The sequence below is a fragment of the Rhinoraja longicauda genome, chromosome 4, assembly GCF_053455715.1.
Source record: "Rhinoraja longicauda isolate Sanriku21f chromosome 4, sRhiLon1.1, whole genome shotgun sequence".
Lineage (NCBI taxonomy): Eukaryota > Metazoa > Chordata > Chondrichthyes > Rajiformes > Arhynchobatidae > Rhinoraja > Rhinoraja longicauda.
The window spans coordinates 33,569,307-33,592,921 of NC_135956.1; the positions used below are offsets into that span (position 1 = coordinate 33,569,307).

General features: G+C 42.9%; 1 protein-coding gene across 2 annotated transcripts in view; it reads right to left on the reverse strand.

The window, feature by feature from the left end:
* Window positions 1-23,615, reverse strand: part of mtcl1 (microtubule crosslinking factor 1) — a 145,437-nt gene that overhangs the window by 55,177 nt on the left and 66,645 nt on the right. For both annotated transcript variants that reach the window (XM_078397491.1, XM_078397492.1), the window contains exons 4-9: window positions 21,428-21,487; window positions 12,510-13,790; window positions 9,708-9,863; window positions 7,367-7,489; window positions 2,486-2,716; window positions 310-486 (exon numbers count right to left, since the gene is read on the reverse strand). In XM_078397491.1, coding sequence (XP_078253617.1) covers window positions 310-486; window positions 2,486-2,716; window positions 7,367-7,489; window positions 9,708-9,863; window positions 12,510-13,790; window positions 21,428-21,487 — 2,028 coding nt within the window. The remainder of the gene's footprint in view (window positions 1-309; window positions 487-2,485; window positions 2,717-7,366; window positions 7,490-9,707; window positions 9,864-12,509; window positions 13,791-21,427; window positions 21,488-23,615) is intronic.

Sequence of the window (23,615 nt, forward strand, 5' to 3'; positions counted from 1 at the left end):
CCAGTTCAGGAATGCTCTCTAATAGTCGAAGGATGATTCAGAATCCGGATTGGAATACATCTACAATGATGCACAATCTAAAGAATTTAATTTTTAGAAATACTGCATTTCATCTTACAGAAAGATGGCTTAGCTTCATTCAGTTTAAACACATCTGCTGGTCTGATATCTAAAGCCATGTGAGCCTCATCAGCTGGTTCTTTTTGAAAACTAATTTAAAAATACCAACTGGCGGAAAACTGCAGGGGGGTGGGGGTAGGGAAGTTCTGAAGGGGCAGCGATAAAATACCGTGAACAATTGCCACACACCTGCTTCTGGTGTTGAAGTAATTCTTTTGTCTGTAACTGAGGCCTGTAGTCATCACTCTCTGAAGGGGAAAGTTGGGAGTATTCAGTCAGCACATAGCCACTGTCCTCTTGGTCAGGGTCCAGATCTGTCTGTTCAAGAAGCTGGTTAAGTTCAGGCAGGCTTTCAATCTGTTCAAGCTGAAAACATTAATGTTTGGTAAACAACTATGAAAAGTTATAAGTACTTTTACAATTGAAACAGCTCAAATAAACAATCATTCTTCCAAGATGATCACTGTTGCAGAAGCCTTTAATTTTTTTCCTTTAGACTTGAGATTCAGCGTGGAAACAGGCCCTTCGGCACACCGAGACCGTGCCAACCAGCAATCACCCCGTACAATCGCACTATCCTACACATTAGGAGCAATTTACCATTTTCACTGAAGCCAATTAACCAACAAAACTGTACGTCTTTGGAATGTGGGAGGAAACCTGAGCACCTGCAGAGAACCCACGCAGTCACAGAGGGAAAGTACAAACTCTGTACATACAGCACCTGTAGTCAGGATTGAACCCGGGTCTCTGGCACTGTAAAGCAACAACTCTATCGCTGTGCCACTGTGCCGTCCAAACATTATATGTGGAAAAGTCTATGATCATCTCCAAAAGCCACCGCTACGAGAGATACGACAAATAAAAGAGATATGACTAATTTTTACATTGGCACTGACAACTGGGAAGCGGCTGCCGAGGACTGGAGGAGGTGGAGAAAGGACCTCTGGGCAAGTGTGAAGCACCACAATAGCATGTGGTTCAAAACCCTGGAGACCAGGCACCAACACCACAAAATGGTCAATGGCAACAGCAACACACTCCCCAATCCAACGGTCAGAGAAAACTTCACCTATGGAAGCTTTGGAAAGGTCTGCCTGTCAAAGATAGGCCTAGTCAGCCTCGGCAGGAAATGCAACTACTGACGAAACATTCCCCTCTCCAGGCAGGACAACATCAAAGCCGCACCATCATCTCTCGCAGATGGACAGATGCCAACAACATCACCAAAAGCCAACATATTCATTCCAGAGGCAACATGAAGAGAGAAAGGAGTTCACGTGCTCATAAAGATCTAGCCTGCTTTTTATGTCTAGTCTGATCCACTCATTCTTGAATTCTTGTACAACGTCACGCATTAGTTCAGGGTCAGTATAACTGTTCCATGAAGCTGACCAATATTAGTACGGGTACTTTCATAATCCTGTTGACTAGAGACCCTTAATCATTAGTGAACTAATGGTCCCACATCCTACAAAATGGTTCAACAAAATGAACAAGTTTTAAATTTTGTTTTTATTATGACACAGAGCAAAAAATAATAAAATGCACAGATAGATACGAAAAGTGACCTGTTTTTCAAATCCACTTCACAATGAAAAACAAATACCAAATTTTATATCACTATTGTATCCAATATATTCCACCACAAATTTTCAGTCACACTTAGCTGGTAAGGTTGTTATCTCCTTGTTGCATCGTAAAATCACAATTAGGATTTACATTAGTAAGTGGCATTCTTTATTTAAGATCAGATCTAGATTGCATTCACTTTCAAAATCATAATCATCGATTGGTCGCTAATCTTTATTGCCCGTCACCACTCTCTGTCACTTTGCACTGTTATCTCTTTCATCATGTAATCTCTTTTGATTTCTATGCGATCAAAGATCTTTCTTTTTGTTCCATTTCAATTTTCTTTGCATCTTAAATCGCATTTTACCTAAATTTTCCTTTGTCTTTTCAAATGTCAGCTGTTTTTCTCTTTCCACAGGTGCTCCCAACATTTTCTGTTTCAGTATCACATTTCTAGCAGAATTTTGCCCAGAATGTAGCAGGGGATTTACAATCGTGGCCATATGACTTTGACTATTCAAAGGGAACAGGTCCATCGCCCAATTTGCCCACACCAACTAACTTGTCCCATTTACACCAGTCCCACCTGCCTGCATTTGGCCCATATCCCTCTAAACCTGTCCTATCCAGGCACCTTTCTAAATGTTTCTTGAACAGTGCGATAGTACCTGCCTCAGTTACCTCCTCTGGTAGCTCATTCCATACACCCACCACCCTTTGCGTACAAAATCTATCTCACTCATGATTCAATAAACTCGAATAAAAGAAAGCACACCGAGAGTGGACCTACCTCCAAAATGTCCTCTCCACCATACTCTACTTTCTTGCCTTGCCGCCAATGTTTGAGCAACCATTTGAGTTTGACATAGAAGAGGAAGGTGTTCTGTTTGAACATTCGCATCTCCTGCAGGAGCAGTGTCCTCTCATGACTCCAGGACTTTTGCTCCAGCCTGTTCTGCAGGTTGAGGCTTTGCACTTCATAATCTTTCCTGAGCAGGTTCTTCTGGTTTTCCTCCTCAATCTGTCCCATGACAAATAGCGAAACAAAAGAAATGTTATTACCAGTGCTGTAGATTAAATACAAACCTAAAGCTTAATGATTCAATATAAATGACCTTCAACGTTATTCCACACTTTGGCACACACCTACATCTCCAGAATCACACACTCACTCAAAATAAACATCATTTAAAGATTATTTTCAAACCAAATGCTAATTAAAAATGAATTTAATTTAAAAAATGGAAGTTATGGTAAATAATTTAAAATTAGCATTTAGTTAACCGAGTTTGTTTCAGAGGATTGAAAATAGGGAAATTTTTACAGATCTTTATACCCAATATCACAAGATCAGATATTAGGAGCAATAGACAATAGACAATAGACAATAGACAATAGGTGCAGGAGTAGGCCATTCAGCCCTTCGAGCCAGCACCGCCATTCAATGCGATCATGGCTGATCACTCTCAATCAGTACCCCGTTCCTGCCTTCTCCCCATACCCCCTCACTCCACTATCCTTAAGAGCTCTATCCAGCTCTCTCTTGAAAGCATCCAACGAACTGGCCTCCACTGCCTTCTGAGGCAGAGAATTCCACACCTTCACCACCCTCTGACTGAAAAAGTTCTTCCTCATCTCCGTTCTAAATGGCCTACCCCTTATTCTCAAACTGTGGCCCCTTGTTCTGGACTCCCCCAACATTGGGAACATGTTATCTGCCTCTAATGTGTCCAATCCCCTAATTATCTTATATGTTTCAATAAGATCCCCCCTCATCCTTCTAAATTCCAGTGTATACAAGCCCAATCGCTCCAGCCTTTCAACATACGACAGTCCCGCCATTCCGGGAATTAACCTAGTGAACCTACGCTGCACGCCCTCCATAGCAAGAATATCCTTCCTCAAATTTGGAGACCAAAACTGCACACAGTACTCCAGGTGCGGTCTCACCAGGGCCCGGTACAACTGTAGAAGGACCTCTTTGCTCCTATACTCAACTCCTCTTGTTACGAAGGCCAACATTCCATTGGCTTTCTTCACTGCCTGCTGAACCTGCATGCTTCCTTTCATTGACTGATGCACTAGGACACCCAGATCTCGTTGAACTCCCCCTCCTCCTAACTTGACACCATTCAGATAATAATCTGCCTTTCTATTCTTACTTCCAAAGTGAATAACCTCACACTTATCTACATTAAACTGCATCTGCCATGTATCCGCCCACTCACACAACCTGTCCAAGTCACCCTGCAGCCTTATTGCATCTTCCTCACAATTCACACTACCCCCCAACTTAGTATCATCTGCAAATTTGCTAATGGTACTTTTAATCCCTTCGTCTAAGTCATTAATGTATATCGTGAATAGCTGGGGTCCCAGCACCGAACCTTGCGGTACCCCACTGGTCACTGCCTGCCATTCCGAAAGGGACCCATTTATCCCCACTCTTTGCTTTCTGTCTGTCAACCAATTTTCTATCCATGTCAGTACCCTACCCCCAATACCATGTGCCCTAATTTTGCCCACTAATCTCCTATGTGGGACCTTGTCGAAGGCTTTCTGAAAGTCGAGGTACACCACATCCACTGACTCTCCCTTGTCAATTTTCCTAGTTACATCCTCAAAACATTTAAAACATTTGGCCCATCGAGTCTGCTCTGCCATTTGATCATGGCTGATCTATTTTTCCCTCTGAAACCCATTCTTCTGCCATCTCTCCATAACCCTTGACACCCTTACTAATCAAGAATATGTCAATCTCTGCCTTAAAAATATCCAATGACTTGGCTTCCATATTTCTCTGTGGCAATGAATCCCACAGATTCACCACCCTCTGGCTAAAGATATCTTGTTTCTAAAAGTACGCCCTTTTACTCTGAGGCACTGTCCTCCAAGACTCTCTCACTAGTGGAAACATCCTCTCCCCATCCACCCTATCTAGGCCTTTCATCATATCAGCATCTGGCCAGGCACATTCAGGCCACAAGAAGCCCAGGACACACTGTCTCAACATTACATCTATTTTGGATATAAGCAGAGGGACAACTATATCTGCCGGTCCAAAAGTTGGACTTTTACCAAGGTTTACCAATCTTTTACAAATTGCGCATCTAGATGCATAGGATTTCCCTCCTCCCCCGTCAAATCGTGATTAACGCTGCCAAAAGGCAGAGATTTGCCAAAAAGGAAGTTTCCAGTTGCCAATTCGACATGGAAATGAATCTATCCCAAAGTGTGAAAAAGCAGTAATCTGTGTCACTGGAAAGTTCTCATCACGTTCTATATAATTTAGTCCTGTATTCTAACCCATTGCATCACTCATCATTAATGAGATCTTGAACAAAGTACAGTATATAATTATAAATAACACTTTGCAAACATCTAAATATAAGCTTTCAATCACCAATGCCCTTGAGCCAGAATAGAATGCCTCAAGTCATCCTGCCCAGTGACCTCGGCTTGCAAGACGTTAAAGATCTTTGTTAGAAAAGCAGTTGTTAGGTTAATGACATTATATTGTTGGAATCAAACAACAATTTTTGTGCAAAATAATCATCGCATTTCGTCATGGGACCTTATTTGTTTTCACGGTAATTTTAAAGGTCTCCTGATAAATCTGCTTCTACATCCCACATGAAGACAGGGGCTTGTGGCATGGGAGGGAGGGGGAGTCAACAGAGGCAATAGGCATTCTAATTCAGCGTTAATCAGATTAAAAACATATGCACTATTACATATGTGCACAGTGAACTGTATTTTATTGTATCTTCACCAAAAGCATTACAAATTAAATTCCTTTGTAAGCTGGGTTTAGATGTTTCTGATCCCTGGGAGTCTTCATGATGACAGTCACTTCAATCCATTTTGTTTCGTACCCTTGGAGGGAAACAATTGATTTTCCTCTATTTGGTGAGTGGAAAGGGTGACGTTACTGTGTCTCTGGAATTCTCCAGAGAATCGCAGCTCATAGCAATTATTCATCTTGTATCAGCGTGGAAATTCTCTGGCACTGTTTACTGTACATCTATCCAACCTAACAGTTTTGGTTACAAATCAATCCTTCCTTAGAAATACTGTAGGACAGACATGAAATTATATCTCACTAAGGGGGAAGCCCATACAATGTCTGACACAACCCAATTGAAAAGACCTGGTGTAAAATGGTTGTTGTATCTTATTTAACCAACTGTGTAGCAGAGAGGACCACTTACTCAACTCTTTGATAAAAACTAATCACTGCCACTGTTTCTCCCTGGAGAGCAGAAAATAAGTGGCTTCTAAGCAAATATCTCTTTCAAAAAAACGCTTTCGAAAATTACCAGCGAATTAAATTTGACCACTATTTTAATGGAAGTGTTCCAGATTATAATTAGTTGCTAAGTTAAAAGAAAACTTTTGCAGTCAATTCCTGGGCTTTGTGCTAGTTTTGTGCTAGTGCGATAGACATTGAAGATTTGCAAATTGTGAAGCCAGAGGAAGGAATGTAGGAGGAGGGAGAGGGGAGAAATAGGTGAGGGTCCAGGTGGGGCATAGGGGAGGGGGTGGGTTGTGCGGGAAAAAGGGCTGATTTATAGTTCTAGGGACTTAGGCTGCCCTCTGGTTCCTCAGCTAAGCTATCTTTATGTGTGAATCAATAAAATGCCCAAGCAAAAAGCACACATATTCTTTCCAAATGAGATCACAGTCAAATACAGAATCTTTCCTTCATTCAAGGAGTACCAGAAACAATGGTGTAATGGCAGTTTCTATACCATCTCGAAATCCCACTTCGATAGCCGTAACTTCTCGGGGATGAAATGTAGTTATAGCTTACGCACACGTCGCACCCTGATATGACAAAATGAATCTTCCAAACTTCTTTTCTTCATTAATTGGTTTTATTAAAGTAGCACAAATCATAGAGCAATTCATCAGCTTCTGTACTTTATCAACTGTTTCTTCTTCAAACAATATCTAGAAATTCTTGCAGTTATTACCGTGTGGTTCTTACAAATATAGCTGGTGCGAGCGCATGGTAAAGAACTGTATGCTCACCATCCTCCGAGTCTAAACTGACCCCCAACCTCTGTCGACACACTAGCCTCCTCCCATCTAGACACTCCCCATTACGCATTAAGTCACACCCACAAGCAGGCAAAAAAGACATAAACTAGAAATATTAAAACATGGCCGAAACACAATGACAATCACTGAATTAAGCATAAATGGCTCCTACAAATGGTGATGACATTGACCGAACTACGAGCAGCCAAAACAGCAGTGACCATAGATCAGATTAACAATTTTATGAAGATAGATAAAAAATGGTGGAGTAACTCAGCGGGTCAGGCAGCATCTCTGAAGAAAAAGGATGGGTATCGTTCCGGGTCGGGACCCTTCTTCAGACTGAAAATAGGGGCGGGGGTGCGGGGAGGTGAAGAGCTGGAGGCTGGAAAAGACCAGGACTAATCAGAGCAGCCACAAATGACCAGGCAGTGCTTTGCTGGTAGGTACATTGTTGGCTAGGGAAGGTGGAGGAGGGGGCAAGGATGGAGGGAAAAGGGGAGGTGAGATGTCCACGACATTCTAATCTGTGAAAGTATTACAGATTCTAATCTGTAATCTTGTCCGTAAACTGATTTTAGCATCTTGCATTAACCTATAATCCATCTCAGAAAATGCTTGAACCCACCTGAAGAATCTTGCTGGTGAATTTTTCGTTTTCATCCTCCCGAAGCTGTCTTTCCTGTTCTAGCCGAACCTGTAGTTCTTGGACAGATAGATTCTGTTCTGGTAAAACATGGGGCTCCCTGAACTGTTTATTTGGAACAAGGAAACATATTCAGTTAAAGCAATATAAATAAAACAAATATTCTTGGAACAGAACTTCTGCTCAAAAGGTTCCTCAGTTGCTGCAGGTTATTAAAAAGCAATATTAAATTACAAGTATACAAAATCTATCTGTTCCTCCTCATTTTGCTGACGATTTTGTGCTTTCTTGGTCACCCTTCACCCTTCCTATGATCCTGAGCTTTCTCATAAATGCTGTTTTTTATCTCCCATTTGTCGTCTTTGGGTCCTAGAAAGAACAGCAAGAAAAAAAGGCCTTTTGATCCATTGTGATCATGCTCCTCTTGGGTAGTTTCCAATTTATTCCACTTCCCTACAATCTCAGGGATCCATATCTCTGCAACTTTACTCTCTGCGAAGAATTTCTCCAATTCTGTCCAAAATGTCACAAGAGACAAGAAGTCGATGCAGATTAGACCAACAATCAAGCCCGGTGATTGCAATTAATACTTTAACAGGATTTAAAAATTAAATGTGCAGTCTTTTCCAAAGCCAGTCTCAGCTGATCTGCTGACAGAGAGTTGAGTGTTGCTTAAAAAAATCATTTATCAACTCAAATAACCCTGGCAATAAATTCAAAATGTTTTAATCAGAAATGTTAACTGGACATATGTGGAATATAAAAAAAGATAAAGTGCTGGAGTAACGCAGCAGGTCGGGCAGCATTTCTAGAGAAGAGATGGGCGACGTTTTGGGTCGGGACCTTTCTTCAGACTGAAACTCAGCGGGTCAGGCAATATCTCTGGACAACATGGATACGGAACGTTTTGGGTTGAGACCCTTCTTCAGACTTAAACTCAGTGGATCAGGCAACATCTCTGGAGAACATAAAGACAGTTGACATTTCTGTGGATTTTAATTAGTGACTGTTCACGTAGAACTTTATCCAACTTTTCAATGAAGTCAATGTTGTTAGTCAAGCATGACTTTCTTTCCAGACCAGGGCTTTACTTTTAAGATACAACTGGAGTAATTGCTCCATCCTATCCTTCAGGCTTCTATAATGTTAGTAATCACTTCATTTTTAAAAATATCAGTTTTTAAATCTCGTGGCACATAAATGACTAGTGATTCTATAATTAAAATTAAAATTAGCAAATAATAAGGCACTTGGATAGTGACACTTGGAGATGAACCAAATGTGGTAAATGGGTTTATCTTAGATCAGCATAGATACGCTGGGCCATAGGACTCTCTGCTGTATGACTCTACGAGTAAGTGCTCAGTGCATGTAATAAACCTCTCATGCAATATCCCAAAACAAGGAACATAAAACTGTAAGGTGAGAAACCTTGCACAAATCGGACTATGGTAAAATTGCTTCTTTGGCAGCATGTGAATGGGACACTGCCTTACTAATTATAAATCTCAAAGATCATAAAGATTTTAAAAAACAACCCGATGTCAGAAATGGAAAAAATAATCTATATCTATGAATTTAAGCTACAAATGTGCAAGACATCACCTCAAATTATGATTGAGGAATAGACTGTAGAGTCAGCAAACTCCCCACCCCCACAGACGATATTCCATTTATCTTTCACAGGTTTCAGTCTCTACTTTGGCTCATTTTGAGGTCATGTGCAATTTTCCCTTTAGTTGTAGATTCACGATGTTCAGCTTTCTTCCCTCTTCACCCAGAGGCAACAGACCCAATACTTTGGCTCTAAGGAAAATATATCGGGCATACGCCTCAATAATCTCACTCCTTCAGCAGGTAAAGTACAATTCCGTGGAATCTAACGCACCAACAAAAAAGTGGGTTCAGTAAGCAACAATGTTAGGGGCACCTTTCTCACCATTCGCCTGCGATATGCAGTATCAAGTTCCGTTCAAATTGTTGCGCTATCGTGTACTGTTTTGGCTGTATTTCGGGAACATACATATATATATATATACACAAGATGAGATCGCCATTTTGATCTTGTATACTCATTTGCACTGCTGTGGCTTGACAAATACGTGATCAAGTACACCTTGAAGGGGAGTGATCAAGCAGTTTTTGGAGTTAACAGAGATGACGTAATTACACCGTACTTGACTGGCGTCAGAACGGGAACCCAACGGGTCCACGGGTCATCTAGTTCCCTCTAAATTGGAGGTCACTCCTGCAATTCCCTAATTACTCAAGGTTGACTCTTAAGTTCATGAAGTGCATGCTAAATGCTAACATTGTTTATTACCTCTGGACTGAAGCAGTTCTTGCTTTCCGTTGCATAAATTTTGTAGTCTCCGTCAGCTTTGCGGCTTTGGTCCATCACGCCTCGGTTTTGAAGGTTCTCCTGTTCCTGTGTATGTTCGGGGACTAGCTGCCATGCTGGCTGATCCCTCAGTTTGGACTGTTGAGTGCATGGACGATTTAACAAAAACGACAAAGAACAGAGGGGGAAATAAAAAATAACAAAAATGGGTATAGTAGACGACTAAAAAACTACAAGACAAAGAAAAGCGTGAAAAGAAAAACCAACTTAAACACAGTGGCATAAGAGAGTGATGAAAACAGAACCAAAATGAGAATGAGCAAAATGATGGGCTGAAACATCTGAAAAGAAAAAAGAGAAAGAGAGGGAAAAAGAATGCAAACACTGGTTATGAGGCGCATGCAATGATGGATGATTCAAACCAACGGCAAGCTTACGGATCATGAAATAATTCATCCTTTCTTGGTACAAGGTTTGCCTGTTCTCACAGGAGATGTGCAGAAAGCATCATCCAGTGGCGTTTTATGCCGGAAGCAATTGCCATCCACAAATCATTTCCTTTCATGGTGGGCTCACCTTATGTGTTTCTCTGGATCATTTACTGAATTGTTTCTCTTAAACAGCCTCTCATATTCCATAATTCAGCTCATGACTGAATTCAAGGGGTCTGAAGAACTCATTATGGTTGGGACCACAACTCTTAATGAATAAGTAAACCCACATGCTACAGAATCAGAATTGTTGATGGTATCAATGAATGACTAATATTGTTTTTGTCACTATAGTAATATACTGTGTGAGTTAATATAATTTTGCATGGGGTATTGCCTCATTAAATTACCCAGCATAAAAATCAATTAAACATTTGCCTACTAAATATCACCAAGAATAAAATTAATGATGTCTCCAATGGGTATCAGTGGGTCTGTGGCTCCTTGATAAAATGGTGATGGTTGATATCTGAATCTTGCTATGGAAGGCAGTGAAGATAATAAGCTCCAATGTATTCACAATCAATACATCATCAATGGTTAGTGATCTGGTAGCAGAAACAAAAGAATGAAAGCAGGAGTAGGCATCAATGAGGGGAGGAGTGATTTTCTTCAGTGCTAGAACCCAAAACCAGGTGGACTTTGATCTGGCTACAACAACAACACCCAGAGCTCCAGTCATCCATACTGAGAATCCATTTTCAATTCTCCTTGGACTACCACAAATCAAATTCCTTTATATTTAAATGTATAAATCAGTTAAAATATTAATTATGCTTTGGTATAAACATCAATTTGTCATCAGTATAATTAAAAGCTCCGCTTGGGATTTCTAATCCTAACTTCCAACCTTTCCCCATGAACCCATCCCAACTAAACAGACAAAAGCGTAGAGGTGAACGGTTGAGAAAACAAAGGGAATCTAACAGGGTGGAGATCCAGAGAGATTGAATGACACAAGTGGTGATGCTGTCTGAGAAAAGGGTGGTGAAGACCTGTTCATTTGCAGCTGATTAATCTCAAGGAAGGGAGTATTGTGAGCAGTTTTGGACTCCATATCTGAGGAAGGTGCCAGTTTCTGTGCTGTATGACTCTATCAATTACAAATATGCCATTTGTTCACTCAATCACATGATCTTCTCTTGCAATTTAAAAATTGATTCCTAGTTTTTCTCAGTTCAGATGAAAGATCACTAAACTCTACTTCCTTCTCTCTCCACAAATGCTACCGAACTAGCTGAGTATTTTCTGCTAATATTTCAGATTTCTGCAATTCCTCTTTTGCTCTTCCCATGCCATTTAGCATGACAATGCCACAGTGCCACAATGCAACAGTGACCCAAGAGATGTCGAACTTACTGGAGCTCTTCACTGAGACCAGCATTAGGTTGGAATTCATGACTTTTGTCGTATTAAAATGAAAAGGAAAATCGCAAGGGACCAACACAGCAACAGAATTTGCATCACTTTTTTGTAAATGGGGTGAGTTTTTAAAACATAGTCATAGTAAAACTAAAAACTTTCAAATTAGGTTATTACTTTTTTCAAAACAATTTAGAACTTGATTGGAGTCTTGTTTGTCCTTACAAATCATGTGTTAACAGCAGTTTAGGAGAATCAAATGTTTTGCCCTACAAAAGAAGAATTAGGAACAGGAGTTGGTTATGTTTTCTCACTCGGTTGCTGTTGGCTCCAAAATTCACAAAGTTTATCGCTGTCTTTCTGCCTCACTGCCATTTTCCTGCACTGTCCTTAGACTGTCCTATCGAGAAGTCTATCAACCTCAGTTTTTAATGCAGTCAATGTCTGAGCCTTCACAGACCTCTGGGAAAAGAACTCCACAGATTCACCATCCAATGAAGATTTCTCATCACTCCAGTCCTAAATGGTCCACTGCTTATCCTGGGCCTGTGACTCTTGGTTCTAGACTCTTCAGCCAAAGGGAACATCCTCCCCGCATCTCCCTCCAATGCTATAAAGAATTTTGTAAATTTCAATTAGATCTCTTCATCAAACTCAGAGAATACAACTCAAAGAAAAACTGGCCAACCTTCACATGGGCAAACCAGCCTAGTGTTTAGAAACCTCTCTGATAGCTTTTCCCAATTTGTTTGAAGCATCACATCATAATTCATGAGCTGACTTCAGAATGCCTTTAGTTGATGTTTTAGTGCAGCTTGGCTTTAAGCTTAGTAAAGAAGCAAAACAAAAAAAAAAGAGGTTATTTTAGTTCAAAGCCAATAGCAGAAGCAACAGCAGAAGCGTGTGCCTGGAAGCAAGAAGGTTGGCGAACCTGGAAGTCGGTGACCAGCTCCTTCCCTAACGTGCCAACGGGAGAGTCCCGAGACATGGAGGTGACCGTGGAGAAGCTTGCAGACTCGGTCAAGTTGGGCATGGGCGACAGTTCGTCCATTTGATCCCGCAGCCCTTCGCCGAGGTGGTCGACGCTGTCCATGAAGGCGTGCAGCTCGGAGCGGAACTCCTTCATCCTGGTGCTGATGGTGTCTAGAAGCTCGGGTTCTCCGTCTTCGCCGGCCCGGTCGGGCCCGGCGCTGGTCACCAGCAGCCTGGCGTCGTAGATGAGGCTGTCGGTGTCGGTGATGAGCCGCTGCACCGTGCGGCCCAGGCGCTCGGCCTCCCGCTTGATGCAAACCAGCGACTCGGTGTCTTCCCGCTTCCTCAGCAACTCCAGGTTGCAGCCCGGCGTTTTCTCGCACACTTCATCCGAGTCGCTCTCGCCACCCACCGGGCCTTCGCGCTTGGGCTGAGGGACGGGCGGGCGGCCATCTTCGCTGTCGCTCTCCTTCTTGCCGGGGTCGCTGTCGACGTCGCTGTCCCGGGGGCTGGCGGCGCGGAAGCCCAGGTGCGAGGCCAGGTCACAGCGCTGCACGTTGGAGATGAGCACACGGTTCTCGTACTGCAGCTTCATCACTTTGCCGCTCAGCTCGTTGATCTGTAGCCGCGCCGCTTTCAGCTCCTCCTGCTGCGACCCTCCACCCCCGCCGCCACCTCCTCCTCCCCCCTCCGCCCAACCCATCTCTGGGTGGCCGGGACCACCCTTCAGCATGTTCAGCTCGTCGGTCAGCTGCTGGTTGTGGTCTTCGATCTCGCCGATTGAGCGTCGCAGCAGCTCGGCCTCCTCCTCCACGAACTGCAGGTGTCGGCGCAGCTCGCAGGACGACTCCGCCGAGTCAGCGAAAGGTGAGCCGGGCAGGCTCTGTTGGTGTTGTTCGCAGCTCAGGCCGTCCCTGTCTTGCTGGCACCTCAGGTCGTCCATCTCGGCCTTCAGGCCTCTGTTCTCCACCTCCAGCTCCACGATCTTCCTGCCCAGAATGTTGGCCTCCTCCTCCACCAGCTTCAACCGCAGCTTCAGCTCGGCCTCCCGTGTGCTGGGCGGTCCCCCCGCCTCGCAGGTCGGCAGCGGGCTGTCCACGTCGCCGTAGATGGACCTGTACTTCTGCAGCTCGTGTTCCAGCTCGTCCTTCTCCCTCCCCAACTTGGCCATCTTCTTGCGCATCAAGGAGCCTTCCTCCTTCGCAAACTGGAGCTGGCACTTGAGGTCGGCGCTGTCTTCCTGGATTTAGAGAAATCAACAGGTTATTAGCAGTCACCATGCACTCCCTCCCAAAATTAATCAAAAGATTGGAGATGAAAACCGAATGCACAGTTTCTCGAGTAAAACAACAAAAGTAAGGCAGCATCTGCAAAGGGAAATGAACAGGCCACTGTTCTTCAGTCTGGTCCCAACCAAAAACATCCTCTGCCTATTTCCCTCCCCAGATGCTGCCTGACCCACTCAGTTCCTCCAGCACTTTGTTTTTTTTTACCCTAGATTCCAGCATCTGCAGTCTCTCGTGTCTTCATTTCACTGCAGAGTTTCATCCCTTTTTTTTTAAAGCAAAATTCTGACCAGTGTTTCCTAAAAGCATACTGGGATGGTCATCTGTGGACTCTTATACAAGTCTAAAGGTTGGTTACAAATGAATACAATCTTAAGCAAAGTTAGAAATAAATTATTTCACATGTGGACCCAGAAAGGCAATGTACACACATCAAAGAATAGCCTAGTGGCGCATCAGTAGTTACAGTACCAGAGACCTGGGTTCGATTTTGACTACCGGTGCTGTCTGTGCAGAGTTTGTAAGTTCCCCCTGTGACCACAGGGTTTTCTCCAGGTGCTCCGGTTTCCTCCCACATTTCACAGACGTTTGTAGGTTAATTGGTTCCTGTAAACTGTCCCTAGTGTATAGGATAGAGCTGGTGTATTGGTCAGCACGGACACGGTTGGCAGAAGGGCTCTTTTAATTCGCATTTCAAATACCCAAAGCACCTAAAGGTGCTTTCTAAATGAAACTCTGGGAGAGACATAATTCAGTCACTGAAAGCATTTTATCTACTCATTAGGATTTAAAATATCTGACTTGGATACTTGATTTGATCAATAAATATAACAACAGAACATGCCAATATGCTTTATAGCCAATTCACTCTACAACATGTCATTGGAGATCAAGAATAAATCCATTCCCATTTGAACCACTGTTCCTTGTTCATGCTGTACATCTATGGCGTTGACAGGAACAATTTTAGCTTGTTTAGGGCATTTTCTATTTAAATTAACTTTGTGATAATTAAAAAGCAAAATGCCTCAGACAATGCCCCCTCCCCCGAGAGAGAGGCTATAAATCATGTGACCAGTTGCTCTAAAACGGCGCATTTATGCAATATTTTTAACACGTGCTTTCCAGAAACATTATTCGACCAAAACAAAAACTTTAGGCTGTATTTGTGGCAGATAAATAATGCTATCAGTGGGGAGCTTAACCTGAGCTAATTAATTGAAAAGTAAACCAGTGCAAGGGATTGAAAAAATTGCAATGCGCTAATGGAATTATTCAATTTTAAGGTTAGCTATCAAAATTTAGTAAGAAAAATATTTGAGACCAGCCTTAAAAAAAGTTGTTGGTCAGCTGCCCTGGAAATGTTGTCCATACCACACCACTGTTTCCCAGCTCCATAGGTTGTAGTTTATGTACACAAATGGGGTACAATAACAGTGTCTGAGTTGCATTTGCAGGGCACAATGGGTAGCAAGCAGGTATATCAATCCTGGGTTATTTTTTCTCGCTACTTAGCCTGCGGGTTGAAATCAAAAAGATGTTTTCTTTTGACATGCCAAAAAACAGAATGCCACCATAGTGGGAGAAAGCAGAAATTGCACAAAAATCATTTCACAGCTCAGATAGGGCAGGCGTAAACAAAGTCTTGGAGCAAGTTTTAATGAGGTCGGTCTATCTTTTACTCTGTGTGTAGAAGATCTGAAGATCAGATGTGGCGCCTCCAGCAGACAATTGGTGCATTGACTGAGGTTAACGGTAACTGTAACCTAACAATAAGCTCCATTTCCATCAGACAAGGAAAGTGAACGACAGAGGGGAAATTAATGGGAACAATTGTTGTTGGAAAGCGAGATAAGGGGAGTCGAGGGGGATGGAGTGGGGGGGGGGGGAAGGGGGAGGGGAAGGAGGGATGGGGATGGTGGAGGGGAGGGAGGAGGATAGGAGAGGGTGCTGCACCAATGCAGGACAGATTTGGGCCCAATGGTCTAGTCTTGAACTAAATGTTGTACCCTTTATTCTTCATCTGCGCACTGTGGAAGGCTTGATTGTAATCATGCATAGTCTTTTCTTTGACTGGATAACATGCAAACAAAAGCTTTTCACTGTACCTTGGTACACGTGACAATAATAAACTAAACTAAACTACAAACATCCTTTACTTTTACAATGCAGCCAGAATTGCAAACCCATTATCTAATTACTCAATCTCTGATTGAAATTGGTCATTGCAGAATTTCAATGGGGATTCAAATGGGGTTGTTGACATTGTACTTGGCATCAGACTAAAAAGACACTTTAAAAAGATATCAATGGCTCAGCTGATTTTAAAGTTGACAGATTTGCTGAGCCAGCGTGCTGAAGACTGACAGGCAGGATCGCTGGAGGAACTTGTAGCATGGCATTTAAGAGGCAGCACTGAGAGAGTTCTCTTAAGGACGGTCAGGCAGCTGTGAGCAAGGCAGCTGACACTGAGGATTAAGATAAGCAGGTGGACATGGCAGGACGTGCCAGCAACGTACAGTAATTTCAACACGTAATAATCTTGTAATTTAAGTTTAGAAAGCTGAGAATGAAGGAAAAGACAAAATTCATTAATCGTGCACGTTACCACCACAGTCTTAAAAGCAGACTTCTTTTCCTTTACAATGCTTCGGGGTGTGTAATGCTGTTGTGTGATTTCAAAGAGGCAATCAATGCACAGTGCTACAAACAGCAGCCAAAAGTCTTGCTTTTTTTCCTTCTGACAACTGAGCAATCAACTTTATTCATTCACAGGATGTAGGCACTATTGCCGATGCCAGGAAAAAAAATTCCCATCGCTAATTACCCTTGAACTGAGTAATCTGTTCAGTCATTGCCAAGGATAATGAAGAGACAACCACATTGCTGGGGACCAGCACTAACAGCAAGGCCAGAGTGGGCAATGCCAACCATTTGCATTCGACCTAATGTGTTGAATTTTAAGACCTCAGCTGCTATGGCAAATTTATAAAGGCTCCAATTCTGGCTGCATTGTAAAAGTAAAGGACGTTTGTAGCTTAGTTTATTATTGTCACATGTGCCGAGGTACAGTGAAAAGCTTTTGTTTGTGTGTTATCCAGTCAAAGAAAAGATTATACATGATTACAATCAAATTGTCCACAGAGCACAGATGAAGGATAAAGGGTACAACATTTGGTGCAAGATGAAGTCCAACTGAAGCTAGTTTATAAAGATAAATAGATAATACAATTCTGGCTCCATTGTACAACTAAACGATGTTTAAACACATTAACATTCTGAATTCACATGCATTAACTAACAAATTGGGACATCTTCTACCTGATAACCAAAGCTTTATATTAATGTGATACTGGGTAATAGGGTCACACAACGTAGGCTCAGGCCCCTTGGCCCAACTTGCCCACACCAACCAACATGCCCCATCCACACCAATTCCACCTGCCTGCATTTGGCCCATATCCCTCTAAACCTATTCTATCCAAGAACCTGTCCAAATGTTTCTTAAACGTCGCGAAGTACCAGCTGCAACTACCTCCTCTGGCAGCTCGTTCCAAATGCTCACCACAGTTTGTGTAAAAAAGGTACCCCTCAAGACACTATTACGTTTTTCCCCCCTCACCCTCAGCTTGTCCTCTGGTTCTCGGTTCCCCTACTCTGGGCAAAAGAATGTACATTTGCCCAATCTATTCCTCTCATGATTTTGTACATCTCTATAATAACGCTCCTCATCCTCAAACACTCCAAGGTATAAAGTCCTAGCCTGTTCCGTCTCTCCCTATAGCTTAGGCCCTCGAGTCCTGGCAACATACTTGTAAATCTTCTCTGCAACCGTTCCAGCTTGACAACATCTTTCCTATAATATGGAGACCAAAACTGAACACAATTTGTAAATTGTAACAATAAATCCAGGTCTCTTGAAGACTATTTCAATAACATCATCACTACGATCACTACATCAAAACTAATGGCAAATAGCTCTCTAGAAATCTAATGCATTTATGAGCCAGTCACAGCTAATCATATATCATCAATGAACCTGCCAAATTCAGGGAATATATAGCAAAGCATCTCCATCTCTGTGGCTTTTGTTGATATGGAAAGGGCATTCAGTCCTGATTCTTGCAATGTACATTTGCCAGTTGCATTATAGTTTTGTGATCCAGGTAATACATTGAGATCATGTTTCACCATGTTTGGCTTTTAGCTCCCAATCCTGTTGAGCGCACTGTTCTCAACAGCCCACTTGGAAGGATCAGGACCTATGACAAGAATGCATATTTGATATCATGCAGCTAGTGGCATCTTTAAAGTATTGCCTCAATCATGTGCGACATGGTCTTTGCACATCTGGGTGTTTGCTGCCTATGATCTTAAACATCCCTTTACTGTCCAATTGCTTTATTTTGGCAATGCAGCTATTGGAAAGGACAAATGTCATGATCCAGCTCATACTCGATTTTCCTATCACGTCACCTTGCAGCTTGATCAGTGATAAACTGTTTAAGGTCTTAGACAAATTCTGTTACTATGGGAGCATTCCCTCGTAAAAAGCACAAGTGATAATGGCTTCCCTTGCTAGCCTGGCAAGAACAATGCCACCTTGGAGGTTAGAGTACAATCGTAATGAAAGGCAAGTCGCCTTTACAATGGTCCTTGCCTACCAGGTCAAAGGCCTCTTCACCCTTCTGCAGGGATTATCAAGCAATTTAACCATTTACCCTTGTGTATCTGCAACACATCCTCGGGATCAAATGACAGAACTGAGAGCCTAACATTGACATCCTCGAGTATTCAATAAATCTGGAATTCAGACCACAATCAAAAAGATTCAATTGACATTTGGAGACACCTGGATGGCTAGCTGATTTTCCAAAACTATATTATAATACATAATCTTGATATCACAATACAACAGGGCAGATGAAACAGTTTAAAGGGTACAAAAAAGCCTAAGCCCAAAGGTCGGCCGTGGCTCAATGACACCACCAAAGCCCTAAGAAGGGAGTGCAGAAAATCAGAAAGGAGATGGAAATGTGACAAGCTTCAAATTTCCTTCGAAATTCTGAGAAACAATCTTCTCAAATACCAGGAAGCAGTAAAGTCTGCTAGAGCACAATACTTCTCCGACCTTATTTCGAAAAACTCTCATAACTCCAAGGTCCTATTTAGAACAATTACCTCTGTCATATGTCCCGCCCCCAGTACCAGCTTAGTTGGGTCCCCTGCTAAGTGCGAAGAATTCGCTAAATTTTTCACCAACAAAGTTGAGAATATTAGAATGAACATTTCCCCTCCCACCCGTGACCTAGCTGTCTCACTAGTCTGTTCATCTAAATTGGACTGCTTCCAACCCGTCACTCTATCCTCCCTTGCAAAGCTTGTCTCCACTATGAAACCTGCAACCTGCCCCCTTGATCCTGCCCCCACTGCCCTTCTGAAGGATGTCATTGCAATAGCTGGTCCCAGCATCCTCTCTATTATCAACAGTTCTCTGGCCACTGGCACTGTTCCAACCAGTTTCAAGCACGCGGTGGTCCAGCCCCTACTGAAAAAACCTAACCTAGACCCCACCTTGCCTAGCAACTACAGACCCATTTCCAAACTGCCATTCCTGTCAAAAGTCCTTGAAAAGGCTATCCTTAACCAATTAGTGCCCTACCTGCACCAAAACACCATCCTGGAAAGTTTCCAGTCAGGTTTCAGAGCCCACCACAGCACAGAGTCTGCCTTGTTGAAGGTACACAACGACCTGCTTCTCGCCATCGACACCGGCGACTGTGCAATCCTGCTCCTTCTCGACCTCAGCGCAGCATTCGATACAGTGGACCACACCATCCTTATTGACCGTCTCCGGTACGCGGTTGGCATTGATGGCACTGCCCTGAGCTGGTTCGCTTCGTACCTCAAAGATAGGAGTTTCGCCATCAACATAGGCAGTTATTCCTCTGCTCCAGCTAGCCTCTCCTGCGGAGTTCCACAAGGCTCCATCCCAGGCCCCATTCTCTTCTCTCTATACATGCTCCCCCTTGGCCAAATCATTCAAAGGCACGGCATTTCTTTCCACTGCTATGCCGATGACACTCAGCTTTACCTCCCCCTGAAACCCAACAACCAGTCAAATTTAAACAGCCTCTCACACTGCCTTGAGGACATAAAATGTTGGATGGCACAGAACTTCCTCCAATTAAATGAGAGCAAGTCTGAGGTCATCCTATTCGGCCCCCCCGACTCCATCAAATTGATAACAGGCAGTCTTGGAAGCCTATCCTGCCTAGTCAAACCGCATGTCAAAAACCTCGGCATGATATTTGACTCTGCATTAAAATTTGATAAGCAAGTCAACGCTGTGGTAAAAGCCAGCTTCTTCCAACTTCGAACCATAGCTAAAATCAAACCTTTCCTCAAATTCGACGACACAGAAAAAATCATTCACGCTTTCATTTCCTCCCGCCTAGACTACTGCAACTCCCTATACACTGGGATCAGCCAATCTTCCCTGTCCCGCCTGCAACTGGTCCAAAACGCCGCAGCGAGACTCCTGACGGGTACCCGTAAAAGGGACCACATCACCCCGATTCTGGCCTCTCTCCACTGGCTCCCTGTACGGTACAGAATCAACTTCAAGCTCCTCCTATTCACGTATAAAGCCCTAAATGGACACTCCCCCCCCACATCAAAAATCTTCTAACCCCCCTCTCTAACTCCAGGTCCCTCAGATCGGCCGACTTGGGGCTATTCACTATCCCGCGGTCTAGGCTTAAACTCAGGGGTGACCGCGCTTTTGCGGTTGCAGCTCCTAGACTGTGGAACAGCATCCCTCTCCCGATCAGAACTGCCCCCTCCATCGACTCCTTTAAGTCCAGGCTCAAAACATATTTCTACTCCCTAGCGTTTGAGGCTCATTGAGGAGGCGCTGTGAACTGTTTGCGTGCTACTGTATGTTTTCATTTTTTTTTCTATTGGAACCTAATCAAATGTACAGCACTTTGGTCAACGTGGGTTGTTTTTAAATGTGCTATACAAATAAAATTGACTTGACTTGACTTGACTTGACTACACTAAAGGCCATTATTAAATCTTCTGAGGTTAATCCATACCTCAGAGATTACAATGATGCTAAATCTGCCAGTTCACTATTAATGAACTTGTATTTGTGTTACCTTTTAGTTACAGTTTAAAACTACAAACCTGTATGTCTTTAGAATGTGGGAGGAAACTAGAGCACTCAGAGAAAACCCACGAGGTCACAGGGAAACAAACAAACTCTGCACGGGCAGCACCCATAGTCTGGATTGAACCTGGGTTTCTGACGAGATGAGGCAACAGCTCTACCGCTGTGCCATTGTGCCATACCAATGTGCCATTGTGCCATCCCTGTATTCACCAATTGTACAAAAATATATACAAGGAGGTTAAGAGGAAATAAAAGATTTAAAACTGAAAGAGAGTTACTTTCTCTTAAATATCTGCCAATGGCAGTGGATCTTCAATGAAACAATGAATAACCGAATGGGAACATCGAGAAGCAGTAATAAAACCAAACATTCCCGAAAATGAAATGAGCTCAGCATTGTAGAGTGCATGTTACCTGGGTGGCATTCTTCTTATCCTTGTACAGCTCTCGGCTCCCCCTTCTCTTCAAAGAACTCTGTAAGATACAAAAGGCAAAGTGGTTTCATGAAAAAAAAGATACGAGACAACAGCTTGGCAAAACAAAATGACAAAATCACCACCCACTTAGAAAGGTTTGCTACAAACAGCTTCACTCCTCCATTGAAATAGAAGTTAAGTGTCACATAAGTATGTCAAGTGCGTAGTGACACAAAAGCTTACAGATGCTGGACTCTGGAATAAAAGGCAGCCTAAGGAGGCCTAAATTGCTGGAGTAATCAGTAGGTAAAGCAGCATCTGTGGAGGAACATTTTGGTTCATGCCCCTTCCTACTGGACTGAAAGAATGGAGAGCAAAAGATACCATTAATTACAGCTCTTTTGTTTTTGACCATTAAGTCATCAACTCTATGCTAAATGTTTATTCATTTTTGGCCCAGAGCCATTAGGTAATCTGTTTTGTTTCATTGTGCAAAATAAACATGTTGATTGCCGACCAACTATTCCCGCACATTAACAACACCCTATAGGAAACCACTAGGGACAATTTTTTTTACATTTACCAAGCCAATTCACCTACAAACCTGTACGTCTTTGGAGTGTGGGAGGAAACTGAAGATCTCGGAGAAAACCCACGCAGGTCATGGGGAGATCGTACAAACTCCGTACAGAGAGCACCCGTAGTCGGGATGGAACCTGGATCTCCGGTGCTACATTCGCTGTAAGGCAGCAACTCTACCGCTGCGCCACCGTGCAGCACCTGCGTCATCGTGCCGCCCCTAATTAGTTTTAAATTAGATTAGACAGCCAATGCAATGGATATATGTATTACTGCTTTGCTGATGTCACAATGTCCTATGACCAAAATAATTCAATTTTTGGAACTGCACATTTATTTTGACTCTTAATCTTTATAAAATCTGTTTTAATATTTTGAAAGGATATAAGTTCAATTTTTCCCTCCCTCCATTCTGCAGCAAACTCCACAAGGCAACGAGGAAGCACTACCAATGCATCATCATCACTGAAATCATCACATCCACTGGCAGGATAGGTGAACAAATATTAGTGTCATCTCCCAGGGTAACAATGAGGCTTTGACTGTCCTAAACCAGCTGATTCAAGGGTGTTTCATTGTCATATGTCCCAGAGAGAACAATTACATTCTTATTTGCAGCAGCACAGCAGAATATATAAACATAGCCCTCTGTAAACAACATAATAAATGAGAAAAAAAGTTTGGCATATGTGTGTGTATATAAAACCAATGCCCCCAAGTCTATATAGCTCACAGATTTTTTAGGGGTTAATAGCCTGATGATGAGGGAAGGTGTTCCTGAACCTGGACGTCACAGTTTTCAGGCTCCTATATCTTCTTCCCAATGGCATGAGTGAAATGAGTGTGTGGCCAGGGTGGTGTGGGTCTCTGATGATGCTGGCTGCCTTTTTGAGGCAGGGACTCCTGTAAACCCCTTCGATGGTGGAGAGGTCAGAACACCTGATGGACTGGGCACTGTTCACCACTTTTTGCAGTCATCTTCGTGATGAGCAGATCACATTATCTGCATTTCCGACTCCAGATTTCCGAAGTAAACACGCTATTTCAAGATACCTCAAGTGACTTCCAGGGGATCTGGGAAATGCTTGACATTCAAAATAATAAACTTCCAACTCAAGGGGATCTTAGTCTAAAACTGATCAAAGTGGGGGAGAAGCATCCAGAGAGGCACAAACACTTTACATCTCTTCAATAAGAGCTATGGGAGGCTACGTGCAAATAGTGGAAGAAGTCTGTAAAAGGTCAGTCAGCTCCCTCCCTCCCACTTATGTCATCAGGCTCCACCTGTTCCTTGTGTGACAGGGGTGGTGGACACTACATTGGACGCCACAGCCAGACATAAAAACAGCTTTTTTCCACGAGCAGTAGCTTTACTCAACAACCAAAAGTCTGTAGCCTCCTTTTGCTCTGGTATTTTATTTTATTCTTCACATGTTTAAATTATAATGTTTTATTTTTAATTGTCTACTGTATGTCATGTTGTTATCCTTGCGAGCAAAGCACCAAGGCAAATTCCTTGTGTATACGTACTTGGCTAATAAAATGTATTCAATTCAATTCCAGTCAACTGGCACTCAGAGCGGAAATGGAAGCAAGAGATCCTCGAC